Genomic DNA, 23,717 nt, shown 5'->3' with positions numbered 1-23,717 from the left:
CTTTTTATAAACACATTCTCTTGTGATCTTGCTTTTTCCTGAATTCTCAACTTAGCATTAAGACTTTAATCATTTTTTGGTCTTAGTACCCTTTAGTCACCACGTGGGCTCAATGTTAAAACCATATTGGGATAGTATTAATTTTGCATAACATGTCATTTTGTGTCTTTTTTATTTTGCTTTGACATACCCTCTTACTGGAGTAATTTGCTCATTTTGTAATCTGTTTAAGTCAGAGAATTGTACTGGGGAATGAATTGAAATCCTAATTACTGGGCTCTTACAGGAGAACAGTTAATAAGAACAAGAAATGTAACAGTGTAGATCTAAAAAGTAAAAGCCATTTTCCTGCTGCTTCTTAAACCTTTGTATTCAAATGTGCATTAACAAAATTTGATTTGCAGGTGGAAATATGCAATTGATTCTGTTCTTGAAGTTCATATAAGAAGGTATACACAGATGTGGTCATGGAGTAACATAAAAAAACACAGGGAGTTGCTCAAGTGTTATAAAAGTGCCTACAAAAGCAAGCTAACCCTGACTAAAGTCCCAGAAGAAATACAGAAACAAATTCAGGTATATCTCCTATATGTTGGTGAAAACTATTCTTTGTTAAGTCATCCTTTAAGTTTTCCTAAATTTAATTTGAATTAAAACATAATTTTAGAAAGAATAGAACTGATCTCTTTTTGAGATAATTTATGGGAAAATACAGAGTTTTTTTTTTCCAGTTTTTTCTTTAAACAAATCTTTCCCTCCCATCCTAATATCAGATAAAAGTAGAATACTAGTAACTATTTGGAGAAATGTGTTGGTTTTTATAATAATATTTTGAAAATCAATATCAGAGCTATTCATATATGTGTTTATTATTAGCTAGATGTCTGTTATTAATTTTGTTAGTGGCTTTTTTTACGAGCTCAAAGTATTATATATAAAAAACAGCTCTTATTCCTCAAAATAGGAACCCCTTTTGAAATATAGAAAAATACCACACAATATATAAGTTGCTTAATGTCATCTGGTCTTGATTATATAATCATTTCTGCCACAAATTCATAATATAAAGAATTAATTGCATTCCTATTCTGAAATATATGAGAATCACTAATATTATATATTAGAAAAAGCATCAAGTTTCTCAGCATCTCAGGTCTAATGTTCTCATGTATAAAATGGAAACAGTATCTGTTTTACAGAGTTGTGAGAATTGCATGAAATAGCAGATAAATTACCTCATACACAGGTCACCCAATACATGTTAGATTCTTACATATTTTTATATAAATTCCCCAGATCAGTTTCTACTTTAACTTAGTTGTTGATTTGTAGAATTTTGCATTTTTAAATTCTGTGTTTTATAATGGTGCCTTTAGTACAGTGGTTATAAAATAGTATGAAAAAGAGTGAGTCAGTATGAACCATAAGGATAATACCTAAAACAAGGCCCCCTCCTAAATATTCTTGTTTCTATAATGGTGTCATTAAATTCTTATTTTTATATTGTATTTATTGAGGATTTTCTTTCTTAGAAAACTTATTTCCCTTATTGCAAAAACTAAAAGTATAAAAGCCAAGTGTACATTCACATTTATACTTATCCTTTCATTAGATCACAGTTACTGTTTGTTTATGGACTGGATCAGCCTAGAAATTCTAGAATAAAATATTTTTTAATCTAATGCCATTTTTCTTGTTTACAAGTATCTCTTTGTTTTATAGGATTTGGAGAAGACTCTAGATGTTTTTAACATAATTTTAGCAAGGCAACAAGCACAAGTTGAGGTAATTATTTTTATGAGCTGATTTTATGTTTTAAGCATGTTAATACTACTCCTTTAAACTTGAGATCAAAAAATCTTAAGCTTCATGGGAGTTGTTCAAGTAACAATAAAGGTTGATTTTCCATGCCTTCATTTAGTCTCAGGAGAAAACTTGGAACATCAGGGAAAGAAAACCCACTAATATGGAAGGGAAAAAATTTTTAATTTTATAAAAAATCTGAACCTCCCCCAAAAAAGAAAGTAAATAAAAGTTGTCTGTAATCGTAGCAACATAGAATGCTGCGCTTAACATTTTGATATACGGTCTTCCAGTTTTTCTCCCATGCATATGTACCAACTGATACTTGCTTTTTATCCCCCATCCTTTCACTTTTTCTTTGCTTTGCTTCCTTTTCCTTCTCTTCCTTCCTCTTTCCCTTCCTCCTCTCTCCCTTCTCTTCTTTTTTCCCATAATTGGAATCAGTTTATATTTCATAATTTTTGCTGATTTATGCCACTTGGCATATCCTACCTTGTCCACATTGTTCCATGTCAATCCTATTATTCTGTAACAAGACTTTTTTGGTAATTAAAAAAATCAATTACAAGTGCAGTACAACTCACGATAGAAAAGTTAGGAAAGAGAGATACACAAAGAAAGAAAATAGAAACACCTATTATCTCACACTAAAGATACCTACTGTTAATACTTTTTGTATGTTCTTTTAGTCTTTTTTATATTCATAGATATCCAAACACATGCTCATGTTTTTAAATGGGGTTAAAGCACATACCTGTTCATTCATTTACTTAGGAAGTACTCATTGAGTGCCTATTTTACTAGCATGATGGTGAGGAGTGTGGACTCTGGAATCAGCTTTGCCTACTTGTGTGATCTTGGGCTGGCTATTTAACCTCTCTGTTTCTCAGTTTCCTCATTTGTATAATAGGATTGATTCATAGTACCAACATCATAGGGTTACTGTGAGGAGGGCATGATGATCCATGTAAAACAGTTAGACTATTGAGTACATGGTACATAATAATTACTAAATAAGTGATTTTCTTCATCATCATCATCATCGTTTGCATTAGCAAACGGAAGTGAACAAACAGACAAAAATTCCTTATTTACATTCTAGTAGAAAGGATAAGAAAAACATAAATAAAAATAAAGTAGAAAGGAATATAGAGAAGGAATATGTCACTGGTTAGCATTGAGGATGGTGAGGATTGCAGTTTTAAATTGGATGGTCAGGGAAAGCCTCACGAAGAAGGAAACATTTGAGCAAACACCTAAAGAAGGTGAGGGAGTCACCAGAAAACTATCTGAGGGAAAAATGTACCAGGCAGAAAGAATATAGCAAGTTGAAAGGTTTTGAGATGGGGGCATATCTGGTTCATTCACAGAACTAACAGAGTGGTGAGAGAAGAGAGTGGTGGTTAATGAGGTCAGAGCAGTAACATAGTGGAGGAGCGGGAGGGGTGCTTGTGGGAGTTGGGAAGGGTGCCAGATTGTAGGGTCTTATAATTATGTGAATTTGGCTTTTACTCTGATTTTGGGAAGCCATTTTGAGAATGGAATGATATAATCCACTTAAGTTTTAAAATGCACTCTGGCTGCTCTTTTGAAAACAGACTCTAAGAGGGAGAACAAGGGTGAAAATAGGGAGATCAGTTAGGATGCTACTAAAATATTTGAGGTAGAGATAATGGTAGCTTGGCTGAGAGTAGTTGCAATGGAGGTGATGAGAAAGGGTCATATTCTGGATGTTTTTTGAACATGGAGCTAGTATTTCCCAACTTATTAGATATGGGTTGTAAGAGAGAGGAGTTGGAGATGACTTTAAAGATTTTGGCCTGTTGCAGTTGGAAGGATGCAATTTTCATGAAATGAGATGGGGAAGTCTGGATAGAACAAGCTTGAGTGAGATGGAGATATCAGGAATCCAGTTTGGGACTTACTAAGTTTTAGCTATCTTTTAGACAATGATGTGGAGCTACGGCGTAGGTTGTTAGATACATGAATGTATGGCTTAGAAGAAAAATCTGTGCTAGATATATAAACTTGGGAGGGATCAGTACATCGATGGTATTTAAACCCATGACATGGAATGAGATCACCTAAGAAATTAGAGTAGCTGGAGAAGTGTTCCAAAGACCCAAAGTATTCTGTTAGAGGTCAGAGAGATGAGAACAAAGGTGACCATGGAGGAGTTGCCAGAGGTGTAGTTGGGAAGCTCTGTGAATGTAATATCCTTAGTCAAGTGAAGAAAGAATTGCAAGCAAGAGGGAGTGATCAACTGTGACAGATACATGATTGGTCAGCTGAGCTGGGGACTGAAAATTGGCTATTAGATTTACCAAAATATGGGGTGTTTCAGCCATTATTTTTTCAAATAATTTTTTTCTAAGTAGACTCCATTTCCAGCATGGAGCCCAACACTGGTCTTGAACTCAGGACCCTGAGATCAAGACCTGAGCTGAAATCAACAGTTGGACACTTAACTCACTGAACCAGGCACCCCTCTTCAAATAATGTTTGATCAAATTTCTTTCTTCTTTCTTTTTTGGACTCTGATTTTGTAACCCCCCCCCACACACACACAGTTGACCCTTGAACAATGTAGGGGTTAGGGAGCCCCTGCATAGTAAAAAACCTGCATATAACTTTAGACTCCCCCAGAACTTAACCACTAACAGCCTACTGTTTACCAGAAGCTGTACTTCTAAATAGTTGATTAATACATACTTTTATGTTATATGTATTATATACTATATTCTTATAATAAAGTAAGCTAGTAAAAAAATGTTATTAAAATCATAAGGAAGAGAAAATATATTGACAGTACTATACATATATTTATTGAAAAAAGTCCATGTGTAAGTACACCTATGTAATTCAAACCTGTGTTCAAATAATTTCTGGTCTAGATTTCTTTCTTCTTTCCTTCTCGGACTCCAATTTCATACACATACACACAAATGTGTACGTCTATACATACGTATATATGCGTATATACTTAAACTTGAGACCTTTTGACATACCACAAGTTCCTGAGGCTTTGTTTCATTTTCTTCATCAGTCTTTTTACTCTCTGTTCTTTAAATTGGATAATTTCTGTTGATATGCCTTCAAGTTTATACTTTTCCATCTCCATTTTATTTTCAAGCCCATCCTAGTTTTTATTTCAGATAATGTTTTTCAGGTCAAAAACTCCTATCGAGTTCCTTTTTATAGTTTCTGTTTCTCTGCTGAAAATTCAATCTGTTTAATAATTTCAAGTGTATTTCCCTTTCTATCATGGAACAAAGATAACATTGGTTTTCTGCTGGTTTCACCATGTAGGTAATCTGACTGTTGACATCTGTTAATTGTCTTTTCCCTTAAAAATGGACCACATATCCTTTTTTTTTTTTTTTTTTTTTTTTTTTTTACTGCATGTCAAGTAAACTTGGATTATATCCTAGGCATTGTGAATATTATGTAGTCTCTGGGTCCTTCTTATCTTCTGGAAAATGTTGCTATTTTGTCTTAGCACACAACCTAGTGAGGCTCTGATCTTTAGTTATGTTTTGCATTCTGTGGATCATGGTTCAAATCTCAATTCCATGTTTTCTGCCTTTGGTATGTTGGTTTAGGTCCATTTTGCACATGAGTAATACAGGAGTTTGTTGGAGACTTGTGCAGGTGGGTTCATATCTAAGTTCAGGTCTCTAAACCTTTGCTACTTTCATTTAGGTTACTTTTATACATGGGAAGCTTGTATTAGACTGAAATTCATGCAGGTTCATACACAGAATTAAGAGATAACCCATTCTCTGACTCTTCTCCCTCTAGCATTTCCTTCATCCCCGCTGGTTTTCACAGACTCCATTTTTCTCATTCCTTGGCCAGACTGGAGTTTCTTTCAGGGGTTCAGCTGCTTGTGCCTCTGCAATGTTCCATGACTGAGGCCTGCCTCAGGGTACAGCCATGTGAAGTAGATTTCTCTAGCTGCATGATAAACTCAGTGGCTTAAAGCAATACATATTTATTATCTCAGAGTTTCTGTGGGTCAGAAGTCCAGGTATGGCTTACATGAGTTCTCTGCTTAAGGTCTCAAAATATTACCATCAAGATGTTGGCTGGGACTGTGGTTTCATCTGGAGTGTCACTGATGAAGGATCTACTTTTGTTGGCAGATTTTAGCTCCTTGTGCCTGTGGGATGGAGAACAACAGTTTCCTGCTGGCTTTTGGCCAGAGGCTGTGCTTAGCTCCTAAATTTCATTTCATTTCCTTGCCAGATGGGCCTCCAGACATAGACAGCCCACAACATGGCAGCTTGGTTTTTCAAAGGGAGAGAGAGACTGCAGCAAGACAGCTGGTACAGTTTTCATGCACATAATCACATACATCTCGTCACTTTTGCCATATTCTGTTGGTTAGAAACAGGCCATAGGTCATGTCCATGCTAAAAGGAAGGAGACTGCTCAAGGGCAAGAATAGGAGGGAAAAGTTATGGGGTGTAAGAGGGTAGGGAGAACATGTGGGGGAAAAAAAAACATGGGAAACTCACTCTGGTGAAGGTCACTTCTCCAAGTTTTGACTCCTTTCCTGCATTTGCCCACTTTGCTTTTCAGAGTCTGTTGTAGATGGTTTTTTTTTTTTTTTTTTAAGATTTTATCTGTTTATTTGTCAGAGAGAGAGCACAAGTAGGGGGAGCAGCAGGCTGAGGGAGAAGCAGACTCCTCGCTGAGCAAGGAACCTGATGAGGGACTCGATCCCAGGGCCGTGGGATCATGACCTGAGCCGAAGGCAGACGCTTAACCAACTGAGCCACCCAGGCGTCCCTGTTGTAGATGATTTTTATATTTTCAGAATTTTTAGTCATCAGCATGAAGGATGGGCTATAGAGGGCTTATGTCACCATGGAACTGAAAGTTCATTGTTGGATTTAGCAATCAGGAAATCATTTAAAAAGCAATGTTTATAGAAGAATGTGGGTAGAAACTTGATAGGAGTGAGAGAGAGTGGATGTAAGGGGAGAACAGGTAGATGGAGTGGTAAATGGTGGGGAATGTGGAGTCAAGAAAAGGTTTTATAACTTGCTTTTTATTTCTTTTAAAAATTTATTAGTGTTTCATTTTTATGCCAATAGAATAATTTATCCAACATTTTAAATAGCTGAATTGGTATTCCATTCTGTGCATATATCAGAATTTGCTTCCCTATTTCCCACTGGTTATATTTAATTATAAATGACACTGCAATGAACAGCCTTGTCTACATGCTTTCTCAAACATCTCTTTTTTTTTTTTTTTAATTTGACAGAGAGAGACACAGTGAGAGAGGGAACACAGCAGGGGGAAGGGGGAGAGGGAGAAGCAGTGGGGCTCCATCCCAGGACCCTGGGATCATGACCTGAACCGAAGGCAAATGCTTAACAACTCGGCCACCCAGGTGCCCCACATCTCTTGTTTTCTTAAGGGCAAGTTCCTCAAGGTGCAGTTTTTGGATCAGGGTGTATGAGTATTTTAGAAGGTATTAGCTACTGCTGGGGCTTGTTTCTATGAATTAAAGGAATGATATGCCAGAGGAACAGATCATTTCAATCCTTTCTAAATTAAGTTGCTTGACTTCCATTGGATGTTCTTTTAAAAAATTTTTTTTGAAAGAGAAAGTACAAGTGGGGGACGGGGCGGGGGAGAGGCAGAGGGAGAGAGAGAGAGAGACAGAATCTTAAGCAGGCTCCATGCCCAGTGTGGAGCCCAACATGGGGCTCAGTCTCAGGACACTGAGATCATGACCTGAGCTGAAAGCAAGAGTTGGACACTTAACTGATGCCCCTAATTGGGTGTTCTTAATACCAGTTACCAGTTGCTTAAAAATTGACAAAAGAGGATTTATTATTGGATGCTATAGACAAAGGGATGGATATACATGAAGAAAAGATACTTAGATTCCTCCAAGGCTGAAGTTTTTTTATTGTAAAGGAAAATCCACAGGGTCACAGAATTTAAAAGACAGGCAGGAATTGGCTGAAGTTATTTGCCATATACTCTTAGCTGAACTGGGAAGGAAGTGAAGACAACAGAGATGGTATTAACGTGAAATGATTCTGTATCTCTCTTTATATTAGGTCATATATATTTTAAAATTTATTTTTGGTCTTATATAGATATATTTTACTTTGAAATAATTATAGATTCATAGGCAGTAAAGCCGAGATAACTCACAGAGGTCCTTGTGTACCCTCCCCTCAGTTTCCCCTAATGGTTATATCCGACATAATTATAATATTAAAACCAAGGATTAGATGCTGGTACATTGTGTGTGTATAGTTGTAGATCACCTCTCATTTTTAAATGTATTTTTTAAGTGATAATTGTCAACATATAGGAAAGTTTTTTTCCCAGTATTTTTTATTTTGTTGCTCTATTCATAGTTATTATCACTGAAATTAGTATTTTTATTTGTGTGCTTTCTAATTAATTCACTCTGTCTTGTCTCTTTAAGTCTTTTTAAATTTTTCAGTTTATTTTAAAATCCCTCAAAGTCTGTGACATGCTGGTCAAAGATTTACAAAGCTTTACAAAGATTACAGTGCTAATAGTGGCTTTATCTTTTTAAATATTAAAAAAATTTTATTTTTTATTATGTTATGTTAGTTACCATATAGTACATAATTAGTTTTTGATGTAGTGTTCCATGATTCATTGTTTGCATATAACACTTTTTAGGGATTTAAATAGATCTTTGGGAGGGGGAAAGTTGAATGTTGCATTGGTCAACTACGTTATCTTAATGTCTCTTATCAACATTATTTTTTAAGTTCCTCAATGATTAACTTAATTTATTTTTCAAAGTAAAAATGTTTCCCTTAAAGTTTAAAAATGTATGTTGTATATTACCAAAAAGTAAATTTTTTATATTTGGTAAAAAAGATGGTAACAAAAAAATTTCGTGCTTGCTCTTTTAAAAATCATGTTTAGGGGCACCCCCTGTGGCTCAGTTGGTTAACCGTTGGATCTTGCTCTCAGGGTTGTGAGTTCAGGCCCCAGGCTGTGTGTGCTCCACGCAGGGGGTGGAGCCTACTTAAAAAATTAAAAAAAAATTCTTTTAATTTTTAAAATGTTTAAAAAACCTCTTAACTAAACCTAGAATTCTCTTTTTAAAAGTAGGCTCCATGCCCAGCGTGGATCACTGCGTGGGGCTTGAACTCACAACCCTGAGAGCAAGACCTGGGCTGATATCAAGATCCAATGCTTAACCAACTGAGCCACCAGGGTGCCCCAACAGTTTTTGTTTTAAGTAATCTCTGTGCCCAATGTGGGGCTTAAACTCACGACCCTGACATCAAGAGTCACATGTTCTACCCATTGAGCCATCCAGGCACCCCGGTTTAGTTAAAAAGATTTTTTTTTTTAAATTTTTTTCTGGCTACAAATTTATTCAACACAAAACATCTCCAACTTTACTGAGGTGGCTGACCACGTCCACGACCAAATCCGCCTCTAAACTGGAACTCAGTTGCTGACCCAGACCCGGCCTCAGCTTTCTTGTTGGCACCAGGGGGCACAGCGCTTCGCATGTAGGTGTCTCTGTCAGCTTCCACTCATGTGAGTCTTGCAGGTCACTCTCCCTCCAGACCTTTGGGCCGTGGTCGGCCAGTCTCAGGGCAGCTGTGGCACAGAGCGGCAGGCACAATCTCAGGGGGCAGGTGGAGGTAATCACGGAGATACTGGATGCCCTCATTGGTAAGGTACCAGTAGAATGTCTCCAGGCAAACTGTTCCTTTACGTAGCCTCATGCTTTGAGAGACTGTATGGCCTTCATGACATGAAGGTTGGGCACATTCTTGTCTGCCAGCTCAGGGTGTTTGGGCATGTGGACATCCTTCTTGGCCACCATCACTCTCTCCTTGAAAAGGAGTTCATAAATGGCAATTTGGTTCTTCTTGAGCATCAGCGTTTCAGCAGCTGCTACGTCCAGGGCTGGGGCTCAGTTAAAAAGATTTTAATAAAATATCAAACACTGTACAGCTGTTCCTGTATTTAGATTTATAGGGAACTGTTCATAAATCCATCTATTTATTAAGTCCAGTATATAAGACAAGTTTAAGCTTGCAGGCTCTGGTTGCATTTTCCCTAAAAGATTGTTGATAGACTCTTTAAAGCTTAAAAACCCAGATGATATACATTTAATTGGGTGCCTTTTCTGAAATAGCTCAGTTTCATCTGCTCCCTGCTTGATGATCTCTGCTGTTGTTGAGGAAACTCTTAGGTAGTTACCTCGTTGGTTCTGAATCCTGCTGCACATTAGGATCCATAGGGAATTTTTTAAAAAAATGATGCCTAGAGTCCACTTCTTAGGATTTGATTAATTGTATGTGGTGGGGCTTGGGCATTGCTGTTGTTTTTCGTTTTTGTTTTTGTTAAAGCTTCCTGATGATTCTTAAGTGCATTAAGGATTGAACACCACTGAGCTATGATATCCACAGTAACTGATTTGTCATTCACTTTCAGTTTGCAAATTCAAACAGGGCCTGAACATATGCACTTATCTCTGGCTTGTGACAAAAATAGCACATTTTCCCCATGCTTATTCTTTACATTCTCAGGCACTACTCTAGTCTCCTGCTCAATTGTCAATGGTGTAATAGTGCTCTTTCATCACTACTTTTATTTTTGAAAGGAAGAGCCCTTTTCATATGTTGCATGATTTCTTTGTCCTAAAGATTCATACCTACTCTTGAATTATGTAGACTGTATCTAAATGATACATTTGAAATTTTTTGAAGCTACTTTCAGATTTTATTATTTTTTATTTTGTTTCTTATTTCAAGTGCCTCTTCTCATTAACATTTCAGCCCTTACAACTTCTGTTGTTAATGGACACGATGGGGTTAGTTCCACTCAAAAAATATCTCAAAGCAAAAGAGAAACACAGTAAGCGCTTGGATTAACAATATTATGCCTATGTCTGACAAGAATTCAAGATATTGGTGACTAAGAATTGATTTGCTTTTGCTGAGGCTTTGTGTTCATGAACATTTTAAAGTAAAAAGTTTAGTAACAGGAATGAAATTGGTAGCTAACATTTTCTTGATCTAATTTGCTGGGTACCGTCAATTCTGAGGAAAGTACTATTTTCTTCAGCTTATATCAGCAAAGTAAGACAGAGAGGTTAAATTGTCTAAGTTCTACTTCTGAAAAATATACAAAAGTACACTAATCTTCTATGCCAAGAGAATAAAGAAGTTAAATATTATTTAAATATTATTTCATATAGAATATAAAGTGATCAGATATATAGTTCTTATTACATTTCTGACTGCTGAAAATGGATTGGTAAGCTTGACAAAAGATAGTTATGGCTAAAGTATAAATGATAAAACTTCGATAGTTTTGTTCACAGATGTATACCTATTCCCCTTTTTAACATCTCGTTGTTAAAGAAGAGAACTTACTTGGGCGCCTGGGTGGCTCAGTTGGTTAAGCATCTGCCTTCGGCTCAGGTCATGATCCCAGGGTCCTGGGATCGAGTCCTGTGTGGGGCTCCCTGCTCAGCGGGGAGTCTGCTTCTCCCTCTGTCCCTCCCCCCCAACCCCTGCTTATGCTCTCTTTTGTACTCTCTCTCTCAAATAAATAAAATCTTTAAAAATAAATAAATAAAGATAAAGAGAACTTACTTAACTTAGTTTAAACTTCTCTTTACTAATTCAACTTTTTTTTCAACTTCTCTTTTGGAGTATTTCACCTTTTGTTACACAGGGAGGCTTGCAATAGGTTACCAAGGTACTACTAATTTAAATATTATAATATTTAAGTGGGAAAATTATTAAAGTTTACTTAGGGAGTGAGAAGATAGAATCCAAATTATTTATCACCTTTCTTCTATTTATTCTCTGTTTTCTGCTTTTTAGTTATTCATCTATATTTTAGTATTTCAAGGAGTTGCAGAAAATCAAGCCAGGATTTATTGAGAAGAGAATGAAATGAGATTCAAGGACTATCTGTTTTTATTTATATTTGACCCCTCTCCCATGTCCATTGTTAGCAAACCAGTAATGTATATGAATTCTGAAATATGATTGTTTTAAACTAATACTTCTGAGTGTGGAAGCATCTCCTTTATAGAGAACTTTTCATTTTATAAATCTGCAGTCTTAGTGGCTGTTAACTTAAATATTTGGAAGACATATTGCTCAAAAAAATTCACTTAAAGCCTTTACTGTATTTCTGTTAAAATGCAGCATCATCAAAATTTGATCAGTAGGTGTGTAAAGTAAATTAATGGTGGAACTATATTAACCAAATCATGTTGAACCCCATTTCAGAAGGCTTTCTTGACCGTTTTTAACGTTAGCGTTAACGTAGTGTTAAAATAATTAACCATTGTTTTTACCTGGCTATACCTGAAAATGAAGAGGGCATTTACTCTTCAATTAAATTTAAAAATGTTTACTTTTCAGGTGATTCGATCTGGGCAAAAATTAAGGAAAAAGTCTACTGACACAGGCGAGAAACGTGGAGGCTGGTTTAGTGGGTTTTGGGGTAAGAAGGAGTCTAAGAAAAAAGATGAAGAATCTTTGATTCCTGAAAGTAAGTTCCAAGTCGGATAATTTATTGTACACTGATAAGTAAAAAATATATAAATTCTATTTTAGCCAGTTAGTGGACTTTTACGTTTATTATAAGCAAATTAGTGTAAAGGTATAAGCAAATATTTCAGGGTGGAACATGTCTGGGTTTATCTAACTAAATTAAAACTTTGATATTTCTGAGGAAATTATTTGTGTGAAATTTTATAAGTTTGAATTCAGAAATGTCAACATCTGACATTTCTTATTGTTACTTTTTACATGGATATCAGAAGTTTCACTTAATTTTTAACGTACTTAGGGAATTCTAAAATCCTTATGTGAGACCAGAATTCCCTTAATGGTGTCTCTTTGCCTTTTCTTGACATAAGCAAGCAAATGCATGATGTTTGTTTTAAGTAGGCACAGTAGTATATTAGTATACACAGTATATATATCTTACTGCTTTTGCTTTAGCATTGATTTTAGGGCACTTGTTAGTTTGGTTTGATTGTTTTTATTGTATCTGTAAAACTGAAGCAATTGATTTCTTAAAATACTGTCCTTGCTTTGTAGCTATTGATGACATTATGACTCCAGAGGAAAAAGATAAGCTCTTCACTGCTATTGGTTATAGTGAGAGCACCCACAACTTAGCTTTACCCAAGCAGGTAATTATTTTTTAGGTGGTTTAAGAAATATTTTATTTCATTTTACTGTATTATCTTGAATTGGGTTAAATGAGTTATTGATTTTTATAAAAATGTTATCATTTGTTTTTTCTCACAAGAATGTGTGAGAAGAATTGGAGTAAATTCTTTTTTAAATGTTTGATAGAATTTACCAGTGACATTATCTGGTCCTGAGGTTTTCTTTGTCGGGAGGTTTCTGATTACTGACTCGATCACCTACTCGTTATTGGTCTGTTCGGATTTTGTATTTCTTCATGATTCAGTCTTGGTGGATTGTCCATTTCTAGAAATTTATCCATTTTTTTCTAGGTTGTCTAATTTATTGGTATATAGGTGTTCATAGTAGTCTCTTATGATCCTTTGTACTTCTGTGGTATCAGGTGTAATATCTCCTCTTTTACTTATAATTTTATTCACATGTGTCATCTTTTTTTCTTAGTCTAGCTAAAGGTTTGACAGTTTTGTTTTTAAAAGAATCAACTTTTGGTTTTATTAATCTTTTCTATTGTTTTTTATTCTCTATTTCATTTAGTTCTTCTCTAATTTTTATAATGTCCTTTCTTCTTCTAACTTTGGGCTTTGGAATGCCTGGGAGGCTCAGTTGGTTAAGCTTCTGCCTTTGGCTCAGGTCCTGGGATCGAGTCCCGCATTGGGCTCCTTGCTCGGCGGGGAGCCTGCTTCTCCCTCTGCCTGCCACTCCCCTGCTTGTGCTCTTCCTCTCTCTGAAAAGTAAATAAGTAAAATCCTTAACTTTGGGCTTAGTTTGTTCTTCTTTTTCTAGTTCCTTGAGGTGTAAAGTTGTTTATTTGAGATCCTTCTTTTTTCTTGTATGAATTTATCACTATAAACTTCCCTATTAGAAGGAAGATGCTTCTGCTGCATCCCATAAGTTTTGATGTATTGAGTTTCCATTTTTGTTTATCTCATGCTGTTTTTTTATTTTCCTTTTGATCTACTCTTGATACAGTGGTTGTTCAGGGGTGTGTGTTGTTTAATTTCCACATATTAGTGAATTATGTAGCTTTCCTCTTATTAAAATCTTATTCCATTGTGGTTGGGAAAGATACTTGATATAATTGATACCTTCTTGAATTTTTTGAGACTTGTTTCATTGCCTAATATATGATCTATCCTAGGAAATGTTCCTGTGGGCTTGAGAAGAATGTTTATTCTGCTGCTGTTGAGTGGAATGTTTTGTGCATGTCTCTTAGATCCCTTTGGCTTACAGTGTTTAAATCCACTGTTTCTTTATGATTCTCTGTTAGGATGAGCTATCTGTTGTTGAGAGTGGGTTATTGAAGTCCCCAGCTATTGCCATTTATTTCTCTTTTTAGTTCTGTTAGTATTTGCTTTATGTATTTAGGTACTGTAATGTTGGGTGCATAAGTATTGACAAATCTTATGTTTTCTTGATTGACTGATCTCTTTATCATTATATAATGACCTTCTTGTCTCTTTTGACAACATTTAACTTAAAGTTTATTTTCTTCTGATTTAAATATAGCTACCCTTTTTGAGGAGAGTTACTATTTGCTTGAAGTATCTTTTTCCATTCCTTCACTTTTAGTCTATGTGTGTCCTTAAAGCTAAAGTGAGTGTCTTTCTTGTAGGCAGCATATCATTGGATCTTATTTTTTTTTAAATCCATTTTGCCATTCTTTATCTTTTTATTGGAAAATTTAATCTCCCTACTTTTAAAGTAATTATTTAGGTAAGGACTTACTGTTGCCATTTTGTTAATTTTCTGTTTTATGAATCTTCCTCTCTTAATGTCTTCCTTTACGTTTTGATGAGAATCAACTCCCTGCTTCTCTGTTCTACCTCGTTTTGACCTATTTTTTCGTCAGGATTTTTTTTTTCCTCAGTGTTTTTTTAACCCTTCGAAGACATCAAGCAGATGTTCTCTATATTTTGTCCAGTTTTTGAGCCAGAGGATTGGTCTGAATTAGTTTGCTTCAGTGAAAGTTGGTGAATTGAGTCTTTATGTGACAAAATATTTTATCAAGTTTCATTTTTATTATCTCTAAAACTAGGGGAAATGAATTTTGGATCTCTTGTAGTTGTCCTTTTTGAACAATTTTGTAATTTTGTATTGAAGTTGCTAATGTTCTTTTTGAACATTTAGATCACCTTATAATTCAACAAATTTAAATAAGAAATTATTAAAGAAACTAATAATTAAACTATAACTATTTTCATTCAATCTTTTTGTTTAGTATGTTGCCCATATAATGACACTGAGACTAGTCAGCACGTCTGTCACATTAAGAGAAAACAAAAATATCCCAGAAGTATTGAAAATTCAGATAATTGACCTGGGCACCCAAATATCTCAGCGACCAGGAGCACAAGCACTTAAGTAAGTTTTAAAAAGCTTATTATTTCAGTTTTTATTTCTAGATATGACTTGGCCAAAAAATAGTGTTATTTAGCATTAAACAACTTCTTTAGTTTCTTTTCCTTTTGTGTGTCAGATGGTCTTTTTATATTTGAATTTGTTTTGTTACAAAGCTGTATGAGGAGTTCATCATTTATTCTACCCTCTGTTCTTTCCTTTAAAAAATTTATTGGATACTGTTAAATTTATCAGTTTGATACTATGAAGGCTAGCATAGGAACATTAAGTTTCTGTTTTTAAGAAGTTTATGCTGTAGATGTTAAGAGAGGATAACCAAAAAGTTAATAATATAAGAATTATGTAACATATTAGAGAGCTGTAGGTGAGAAGATGGTGTAAAGTGAAATCCTTGAGGTTAATGCTACACAAGCTCAGCTGCAGAGGAGAATAACTTGGGTTAGAAGAATTGGGATTTAGGGTAGCTGAGTAGAAAGAAAAAGCAGGGATGAGGGTGTTTTCAGGTGACATGAAATAGAGGGTTGAGTTCCCTGAGTGAAGTGTAGCTTACATTCATGTAACAGTGATCATCAGAACTTCTGTAGTGTTCAGGAGTTGGCCAAAGCGGGTTTCTCATGCAGATGAGAAGAGCCAAAAACCAAAACAAAACCCCAGATTGTATGGGTAATTAAATGCCCGGCCAAGGAGTTTGGACTTTACCTTGGGTAGTAGGTATAGTACTGGCTCTCAAAGGAATTTTTTTAAAAGGAAAATTTATATTTTAACCCATTATGTTACACAGCATGTTAATTATATTATTTATTTACTCACTGGATTGTAGGGTGGAAGCAAAATTAGAACATTGGTATATAACAGGTCTGAAACAGCAGGGTGTTGTACCGTCACTCGTGGCTTCCATTGGTGATACTACCTCATCCTTGCTTAAAATCGAGTTTGAAACCAATCCAGAGAATAGCACGGCTGACCAGACTCTGATTGTTCAGTCTCAGCCTGTGGAGGTCATCTACGATGCTGTAAGTGCAAGGAGAAAGTCAATCTTGATTAAACCTATCTTATACTTCTGACATATGGTGTTCTTATTTTTCCTTTTATACCTAACATTTATTTACTTAGCAACTAAGTTTACTAACACTTTTTTCTTGTTTTAAAAGCAGTACATGCTTACCAGTTAATTTTACTTTTTCATATGCTGTCATTTTTTTTCTATTGTACTTGTCTATGCTTATGTTAAAGTAAAAAAAAAAAATCTAATATACTATTCAAAAAGTCTGTGTTGGAGTGCCTGGGTGGTTCAGTCTGCCTACCACCCCCACTTGTGTGTGCACCTGTGTGCACTTACTTTCTCTCAAATAAATAAAACCTTTTAAAAAAAAAAGTCTGTTTATTGTACCAACTACTCCCAAATAGTTATACACTGACTTCTTGTTCCAGTTCAGTTTTGCTTATTTTCCCTTTCCCCTAAATATCTGGACCAATTCAAATTGCTTTACGAGTAATAAAAGAATTTTAAATATTGTTCATATAAAAAAAGCATTAACTTTAGATGTCATTGAAAATGCTGGCTCAAGTTCTGTATCTGTGGTTCCATCTTTTATTCAAATGCTCTTAACTTATCTCAGGCTAGCCAACAGGATCGCTAGTCATTGCATCCCTTGTAAGTTCGTCCTACTCTGTTGTTGAGAACCGTGACTTTTTTTTTACTTTACAGTTTAGAAGTGTAGTCACAGGCAGGGTTTAATTTAATTTTTTAAATTAAAAAAAATTTAAATTGTGGTAAAATACATGTACTTTACCATCTTGGCAATTTTTAAGTGTATAGTTTAGTAGTAATGTCCATTGCTATATCAACATGACACCTTAGAACATACAAAGTCACCTTAATGACATGCACACATTTGTTGCCTCTCTAGTAAGCTTACTTGGGCTATTCCTTTTTTTAGATTTTTTTTTTCCACCAGAGAGAGATGCAATAGGGCAGAGTATCTTTGGAGGTATCTCCTAAGTTTGGAGCCACAGTTGTTTAGAATTAAACTGAAACTTTAAAATTTATAATATGGAAAGTACTGTGTATAGCGTGCTTATATTTTAAATTACTTTACAGAAAACCATCAATGCAGTGGTTGAATTCTTTCAATCAAATAAAGGATTAGATCTTGAACAAATAACATCAGCTACATTAATGAAGCTGGAAGAAATTAAAGAGAGAACAACTACAGGTAAAGAACTTATCTGCATAAACATCAATGAAATTCAAAATTTTATCTATTCTAATGAAAACTTTGTGTGTAAATCTGGTTCTAAAGAAACATACTTTTATACAGCATGGTCTCTAAACTCAAGCCAAGTACTTTATGTGGTTGCTTAACTAAAGAAATGATGAATTTTGGGGCGCCTGGGTGGTTCAGTCTTTAAGCGTCTGCCTTCGGCTGGGGTCATGATCCCAGGGTACTGGGATCAAGCCCCGCATTGGGCTCCCTGCTCGGCAGGAAGCCTGCTTCTCCCTCTCCCACTCCCCCTGCTTGTGTTCCCTCTCTGGCTGTGTCTCTCTCTGTCAAATAAATAATTTAAAAAAAGTGTTCAAAAAAAGAAATGAATTTTTCTCTCTCTGGATAAAATACTAGCTATGTTGGGTTTACTGTACTGTAATGATACGATTGTCTCCCATTGACCATATGCGGTTTCACCTTAGATGCTTAATTTTGAGGATAGTCTGTGAGAACTGATGCTCCTCCATAATACTTTTCAAGTGATACTCATATTCTTATTGTTAATAATATATTTACATATGTCAACTTGACCATCTAATCTTTTATTATTTCTTTTAGGACTTACACACATTATTGAAACTCGAAAAGTCCTTGATTTAAGGATAAATCTGAAGCCTTCTTATCTAATACTTCCACAGACAGGTTTCCACCATGAAAAGTCAGATCTTCTCATTTTAGACTTTGGTACATTTCAGGTAGGTGTATATCCATTTCTTCCTGCCCATTTTTGCTCAGGTTGGAAGCTAGCTATCTGACAGTTTGCTGTTTTTCCCTCAGAGTTTACTTAAATTAAACTTAGACTTATTTCTTCTTAGTATTTTGTCAAGACTAGCTTAGATTGAGTATTTTATCTATATTTTATGGCTATTAAAAAAAACATGGAAAACCCCTAAAATTTTCTGGAATGGTAGATGATTTGATATTGAGGACTGGATTACTGCTGTATTTTTCTAGTTGTAGAGAAGTACTCCTAGATGTCCAGAGTTTAATTGCACAGTGTTATTTGTTAATTTACTTATTTTGACGATAGGAAATTATACACATATTAATATACTTGTTATACCACTGTCAGCAATTAAATTGAGTAAGAGAATGCTAAGGTTTTGGGTGTTGAACCCATTAGAAATCCAAGCATCTGAGAAAAAGTGAAGATTTCAAAAAATATAGTCCCGAATGGATCCTTGCTTCCTTTGGGAAGAGGGAAAAGGAAGTGGAGGTTGAAGCTGAATTCTAATGGCCTGTTTATTCAGGTGATGTAATGAGAAGAAGAAGGAACAAAACCTGTGATTTCATGGTGAAGAGGTTAGGTTGTAGGGGTGCTGAGCCATGAGTTGCAATAACTGCTGAGAGCTAGGAAGAGTTGCATGTCTAGACAGATTCGTTGAGGTAGACAGCTGTGTAACTGATCTTCTAATTAATACAAATATGCTGAGCACCTAGTACCCAAACATATTAAAGATGTATACTGAAATATTATATTCCTAATAAAATACTTGAAAAAATTGTCAGAAAATTAAGCAGAACGTGAACTCACTAAGGACAGTGTTTTCATTTTAGTTAGGTTTTAAGAAAACACAACAAAAATATTAATATATTTTTCTGTTAAGAAAATTGAAGTTTTTGTCCATTTTAGCTTAACAGTAAAGATCAAGGTTTGCAGAAGACTAATAATTCATCTCTGGAAGAAATAATGGATAAAGCATATGACAAGTTTGATGTTGAAATAAAAAGTGTGCAGTTACTCTTTGCAAGAGCAGGTAAGCTTTTGCTCAATTTTTAGGATCTTGAAATTATGTTGAATAGCTTAGGTAAATATGTGTGCATGTATATCAACCCTGACAATGTTTTGAACACATATCCTGTTGGTCACTTAAGAAAACCAAATTGGAGCCCATCAGTGCAAATCATTGCCACAGGTAGAAATAGAGATAGAAATATGCCTATTCATCTTCAGGTACTTAGCACCGTTTGAATCTAGGTCCAGTCATTACCTATTTTGTTGTGATGTGACTATGAAACTGCCCAGAACACAAAAATAGGAGTTGCTATTGGCTTAAGTTTTTCTGTCTCGGTGCTTTTGGGATGTCTCAGTGTTGTCTTCCCTTGTTACTTTATTTTTAAATATTTTGACTGTATTAGCCTAGTCATTATTTCAGTAGTATTATAACCTACTTTTGTAGATATCTGACAAGTATGGATATAGTCTTAAAACCCTAAAGGTAATTAATTATTTTCCAAAAGTTATGGTGTTTGCTTAAGTAAAGAACGCTGGTTCTCTATACTTGTTTAGTTTCTAAAAGCAATAATTATTTGCTAAATATCCTTGAATTTAGCACTTTGTGGTAGGTCATTGGAAGAAAGAAAGTAACTCTATGCACAGAGTATATACTCTAGTAGGAATGAAGAGATTTATTAAAATGTAAATACATAATGCTTTATGTATTAATTCCTTGGAGGGAAGTACTTTTACACAGACCATTTTACACAGACCATTAAAACGGCCTTTTCTTTCATATGTACTTAATAATAATTGTTTGAGTTATAAGTGATAAAAGATGTTCAGTGATTGCCATCACTTAAGGTCTGTGTAGGATTCTGTTGGAAAGTCTGACTTTGGAACTTTTTTTTTTTTGGAGGAAAGTGATTATTATACTTTTTTATGATAAAATCTTAATAAAACTCATTTTTGTTTTAGAATTATGTGCTAAACTAGTGTAATTTCTCTAAGGAACCCCAGAAACCTCTTTTTGTCCTCTGTCATTTTCTATTTTTTTTTCCCTTTTTTTACTGCAACCACCTACCTTGATCACTGATTCCAGAATCAGGGCAATAAAGTCCTCTATTTTTTTTTTCCTATTGGCTTTAAAATGCAAGATGTTATATAAACATCCTCCAAATAAATATTTACAATTATTTTTATATCACATTTTTTGACTCCTGTTGGTCTTATTTTATTAATTTTTTGTTTTTGTATCATTGTTTATTTTAATCTGTTGTAGGCCGTTTTGATTGTTCTGTCCCCCCATCACATATGCACTAATGCTTATAAACATGTTTGTATATAAAACTATTTCTTTCCCACTGATTTTTTTCCTTTATGTTTTTATTCCCTACTATAGACTATCCTTTGTCAGTACTTGTGAATCACTTCATAGTCTTTAGAGACGTAAGCCAGATTGATAGCCTAGACGTGATGGACCCAGGATGAGGCTAAAGAATGTCAAATGGGGTTAGAGTAGACATGGGAAAAAATAGACACTGAAATTCCTTGTCATTAATAACCCTCATTTTTAGAGCATGGGTGAATTTTAATTTTTTTCTCTGATGTGGACTGTATAATTTATTATAGCAAATTATTTTAGTATTCATAGAGCAGTAATAATCCAATGGGAATTGTTTAGTAATTAAGTGGGGAAAAGTGCCCACTTATTATGAACTGTTAGTGCTAACTAGAAAACATTTTAAAATAAACAGTTACGATATTAACCGTCAATCTTATTTTTTTGTCAATCTTATTTTAAAAAATAAAGGTCATTTACATATGCTGAAAGAAATAAAAATTAGTATTTATTGAATATGTTTGCTGTCTTCTATTAGAGTAATTTTTCACAGAATGTCTGAAAAACTAATTTAAAAATTTTTTTAAAGAGGAAGACTGGAAAAAGTGTCGATTTCAGCATCCATCAACTATGCATATATTGCAACCCATGGATATTCATGTTGAGTTGGCCAAGGCAATGGTAGAAAAAGACATTAGAATGGCCAGGTAATGTATTTCTTTTATATTATAAAATTAACAAGGCGAAATGTATCTGTATCAGTTACTGGATTCTATTTATTTATTTATTTATTATTTATTTATTTATTTATTTATTTATATTATGTTAATCACCATACATTACATCATTAGTTTTTGATGTAGTGTTCCATGATTCATTGTTTGTGCATAACACCCAGTGCTCCATTCAGTATGCGCCCTCTTTAATACCCATCACCAGGCTAACCCACCCCCCACCGCCCTCTCCTCTAGAACCCTCGGTTTGTTTCTCAGAGTCCATAGTCTCTCATGGTTCGTCTCACCCTCCAATTAAAGAACTAGATTTGTGAAGGACAGAAAAAATGATCTTATAGCAGAAACACATTTTTAAGAAAATGTTTATTTGAATTATGTATCCCCTCTCTTATTTCAGAAGTATTTGGAATTTTATATTGTGTAATAGTTGGTTATCTGTGTTTTTGAATGGATCAAATCCATCAATTCAATATCAATAAAATAAAATCTTCAAAAATCAGCGATGTGGATGGAGCTAGAGATTGTTATGCTAAGCAAAATAAGTCAGAGAAAGACAAATACCATATGATTTCTCTCATATGTGGAATTTAAGAAACAGAACAGATGAATGTAGGGGGAAGAAAAAGAGAGGCAAAGAAGAAAACAGCCTCAACTATAGAGAACTGAGAGATGCTGGAGTTGGAGGTAGGTGGGGGAGGTGGGTTAAATGGGTGACGGATATTAAGGAGGGCACTTGTGAAGAGCACTGGATGTTGTATGTAAGTGATAATCACTAAATTCTACTCCTGAAACTAATATTACACTGTATGTTAACTAACTGGAATTTAAATAAAAACTTGAAACTAGGGAAAAGAATAGAGGCTCTTTTGATAATGAAACCACATAAAATCTTGAGAATAATTCAAGGGAATGAAAAGTAGGAACTGAATTTTGAATTTAAGGAGATAATTATGAAATATTTATGCTGCCTTCTTAAAAACAGCCTTACTGAAATATTATTGACATTCAGCAAGCTATATCTAATTAAAGCGTACAATTTGATAAGTTTTGACATATGTATATCAGTAAGCTACATCTAATTAAAGCGTACAATTTAATAAGTTTTGACGTATGTATATATCTATGAAACCATCACTATAGTCAAGATAGTGAACACATCCATCATCCCTTCAGAGTCCTTGTGTCCTTTTATAGAGTTGGCCCTTGAACAATGCAAGGGTTAGAGGCACTAGCCCCCACCCCAGTCCCACACTCGCTCTTTTGAAAATCCATGTATAACTTTTGATTTCCCCTAAACTTAACTACTAAAAGCCTACCTTTAACTGGAAGCCTTACCGATAATATTAGCAGTGATTAACACATGTTTTGTGTATGTGTTATATCCTCTGTTTTTACAATAAAGCTAGAGAAAAGAAAATATTATTAAGAAAATCATAAGGGAGAGAAAATACAATTACAGTACTTCATCGTATTTATTGAAAAAAAATCTGCATTTAAGTAGACCCATGGAGATCAAATCCAAGTTGTTCAAGGGTCACATCTCTATTTGTGAGGGATATTTGTGCTTTCATTGTTTTTGTATCAGCGTTATCAGGGTGATGTTGGCCTCATGGAGTGAGTTTTTTGGAGGAAGTTGTGTAGAAGAATTATTTCTTCTCTATATGTTTGGTGGAGTTCATTTAGTGAAGCCATCTGGACTTGAGTTTTGTTTTTTGGGGGAGAGTTTTTAACTGCAAATTCAATATATTTCATAGATAGAGGGCAATTCAGATTTTTTTGAGTGATCTTTGGTAGTTTGTCTTTTAAGGAAGGAATCTGTCCATCTTAGTTTTTGAGTTTATTGTAATAAGATTGTTCATATATTATTATATTGCCTTTTTAATACATAGAGAATTTGTAGTGATGCTATGTCTCTCTCTCTGCTGATGTTAGTAGTTTGTACCTTTTCTCTTTTTTTCCTGATCAGTTTATCAGTTTTGTTGATCATCTTCTGAAAGAATCAGCTTTTGGCTTCAATTATTTTCTCTATTCGCCTTCTGTTTTTTATTTCATTGATTTCCACTCTCATGTTTGTTATTGCTTTTTTCCCCTTCTGCTTCCTTTGGGTTTCATTTGCTTTATTTTCCTAGGTTTTTTTTTTTTTTTTCCCTCACCTTTAAGGTGGAAGTTGAAAACACTGATTTAAGAACTTTCTTCTTTTCTACTATAGGCATTGAATGTTGTATATTTCTCTTGAAATACTCCTTTACTGTACCCCTCATATTTTGAAATTCTTAAGTC

At 34.6% G+C, this 23,717-nt stretch overlaps 1 protein-coding gene and 1 pseudogene across 4 annotated transcripts in view; one reads left to right on the top strand and one right to left on the bottom strand.

Moving 5' to 3' along the window:
* VPS13C (vacuolar protein sorting 13 homolog C) overlaps window positions 1-23,717 on the top strand; it is a 182,107-nt gene that overhangs the window by 40,665 nt on the left and 117,725 nt on the right. For all 4 annotated transcript variants that reach the window (XM_028099926.2, XM_028099927.2, XM_028099928.2 and 1 more), the window contains exons 13-22: window positions 405-576; window positions 1,723-1,785; window positions 12,222-12,351; window positions 12,906-13,000; window positions 15,238-15,380; window positions 16,198-16,390; window positions 17,479-17,593; window positions 18,203-18,339; window positions 19,278-19,401; window positions 21,293-21,410. In XM_028099926.2, the coding sequence (XP_027955727.1) occupies window positions 405-576; window positions 1,723-1,785; window positions 12,222-12,351; window positions 12,906-13,000; window positions 15,238-15,380; window positions 16,198-16,390; window positions 17,479-17,593; window positions 18,203-18,339; window positions 19,278-19,401; window positions 21,293-21,410 (1,290 nt within the window). The remainder of the gene's footprint in view (window positions 1-404; window positions 577-1,722; window positions 1,786-12,221; window positions 12,352-12,905; window positions 13,001-15,237; window positions 15,381-16,197; window positions 16,391-17,478; window positions 17,594-18,202; window positions 18,340-19,277; window positions 19,402-21,292; window positions 21,411-23,717) is intronic.
* Window positions 9,163-9,712, bottom strand: LOC114206282 (small ribosomal subunit protein eS10 pseudogene; annotated as a pseudogene).

This window comes from Eumetopias jubatus, unplaced genomic scaffold (genome assembly GCF_037043125.1).
Source record: "Eumetopias jubatus isolate StellerSeaLion01/CBP00866 unplaced genomic scaffold, mEumJub1_p1.0 scaffold_7, whole genome shotgun sequence".
Classification (NCBI taxonomy): Eukaryota; Metazoa; Chordata; class Mammalia; order Carnivora; family Otariidae; genus Eumetopias; species Eumetopias jubatus.
This window is presented reverse-complemented; position numbering and strand designations above follow the sequence as displayed.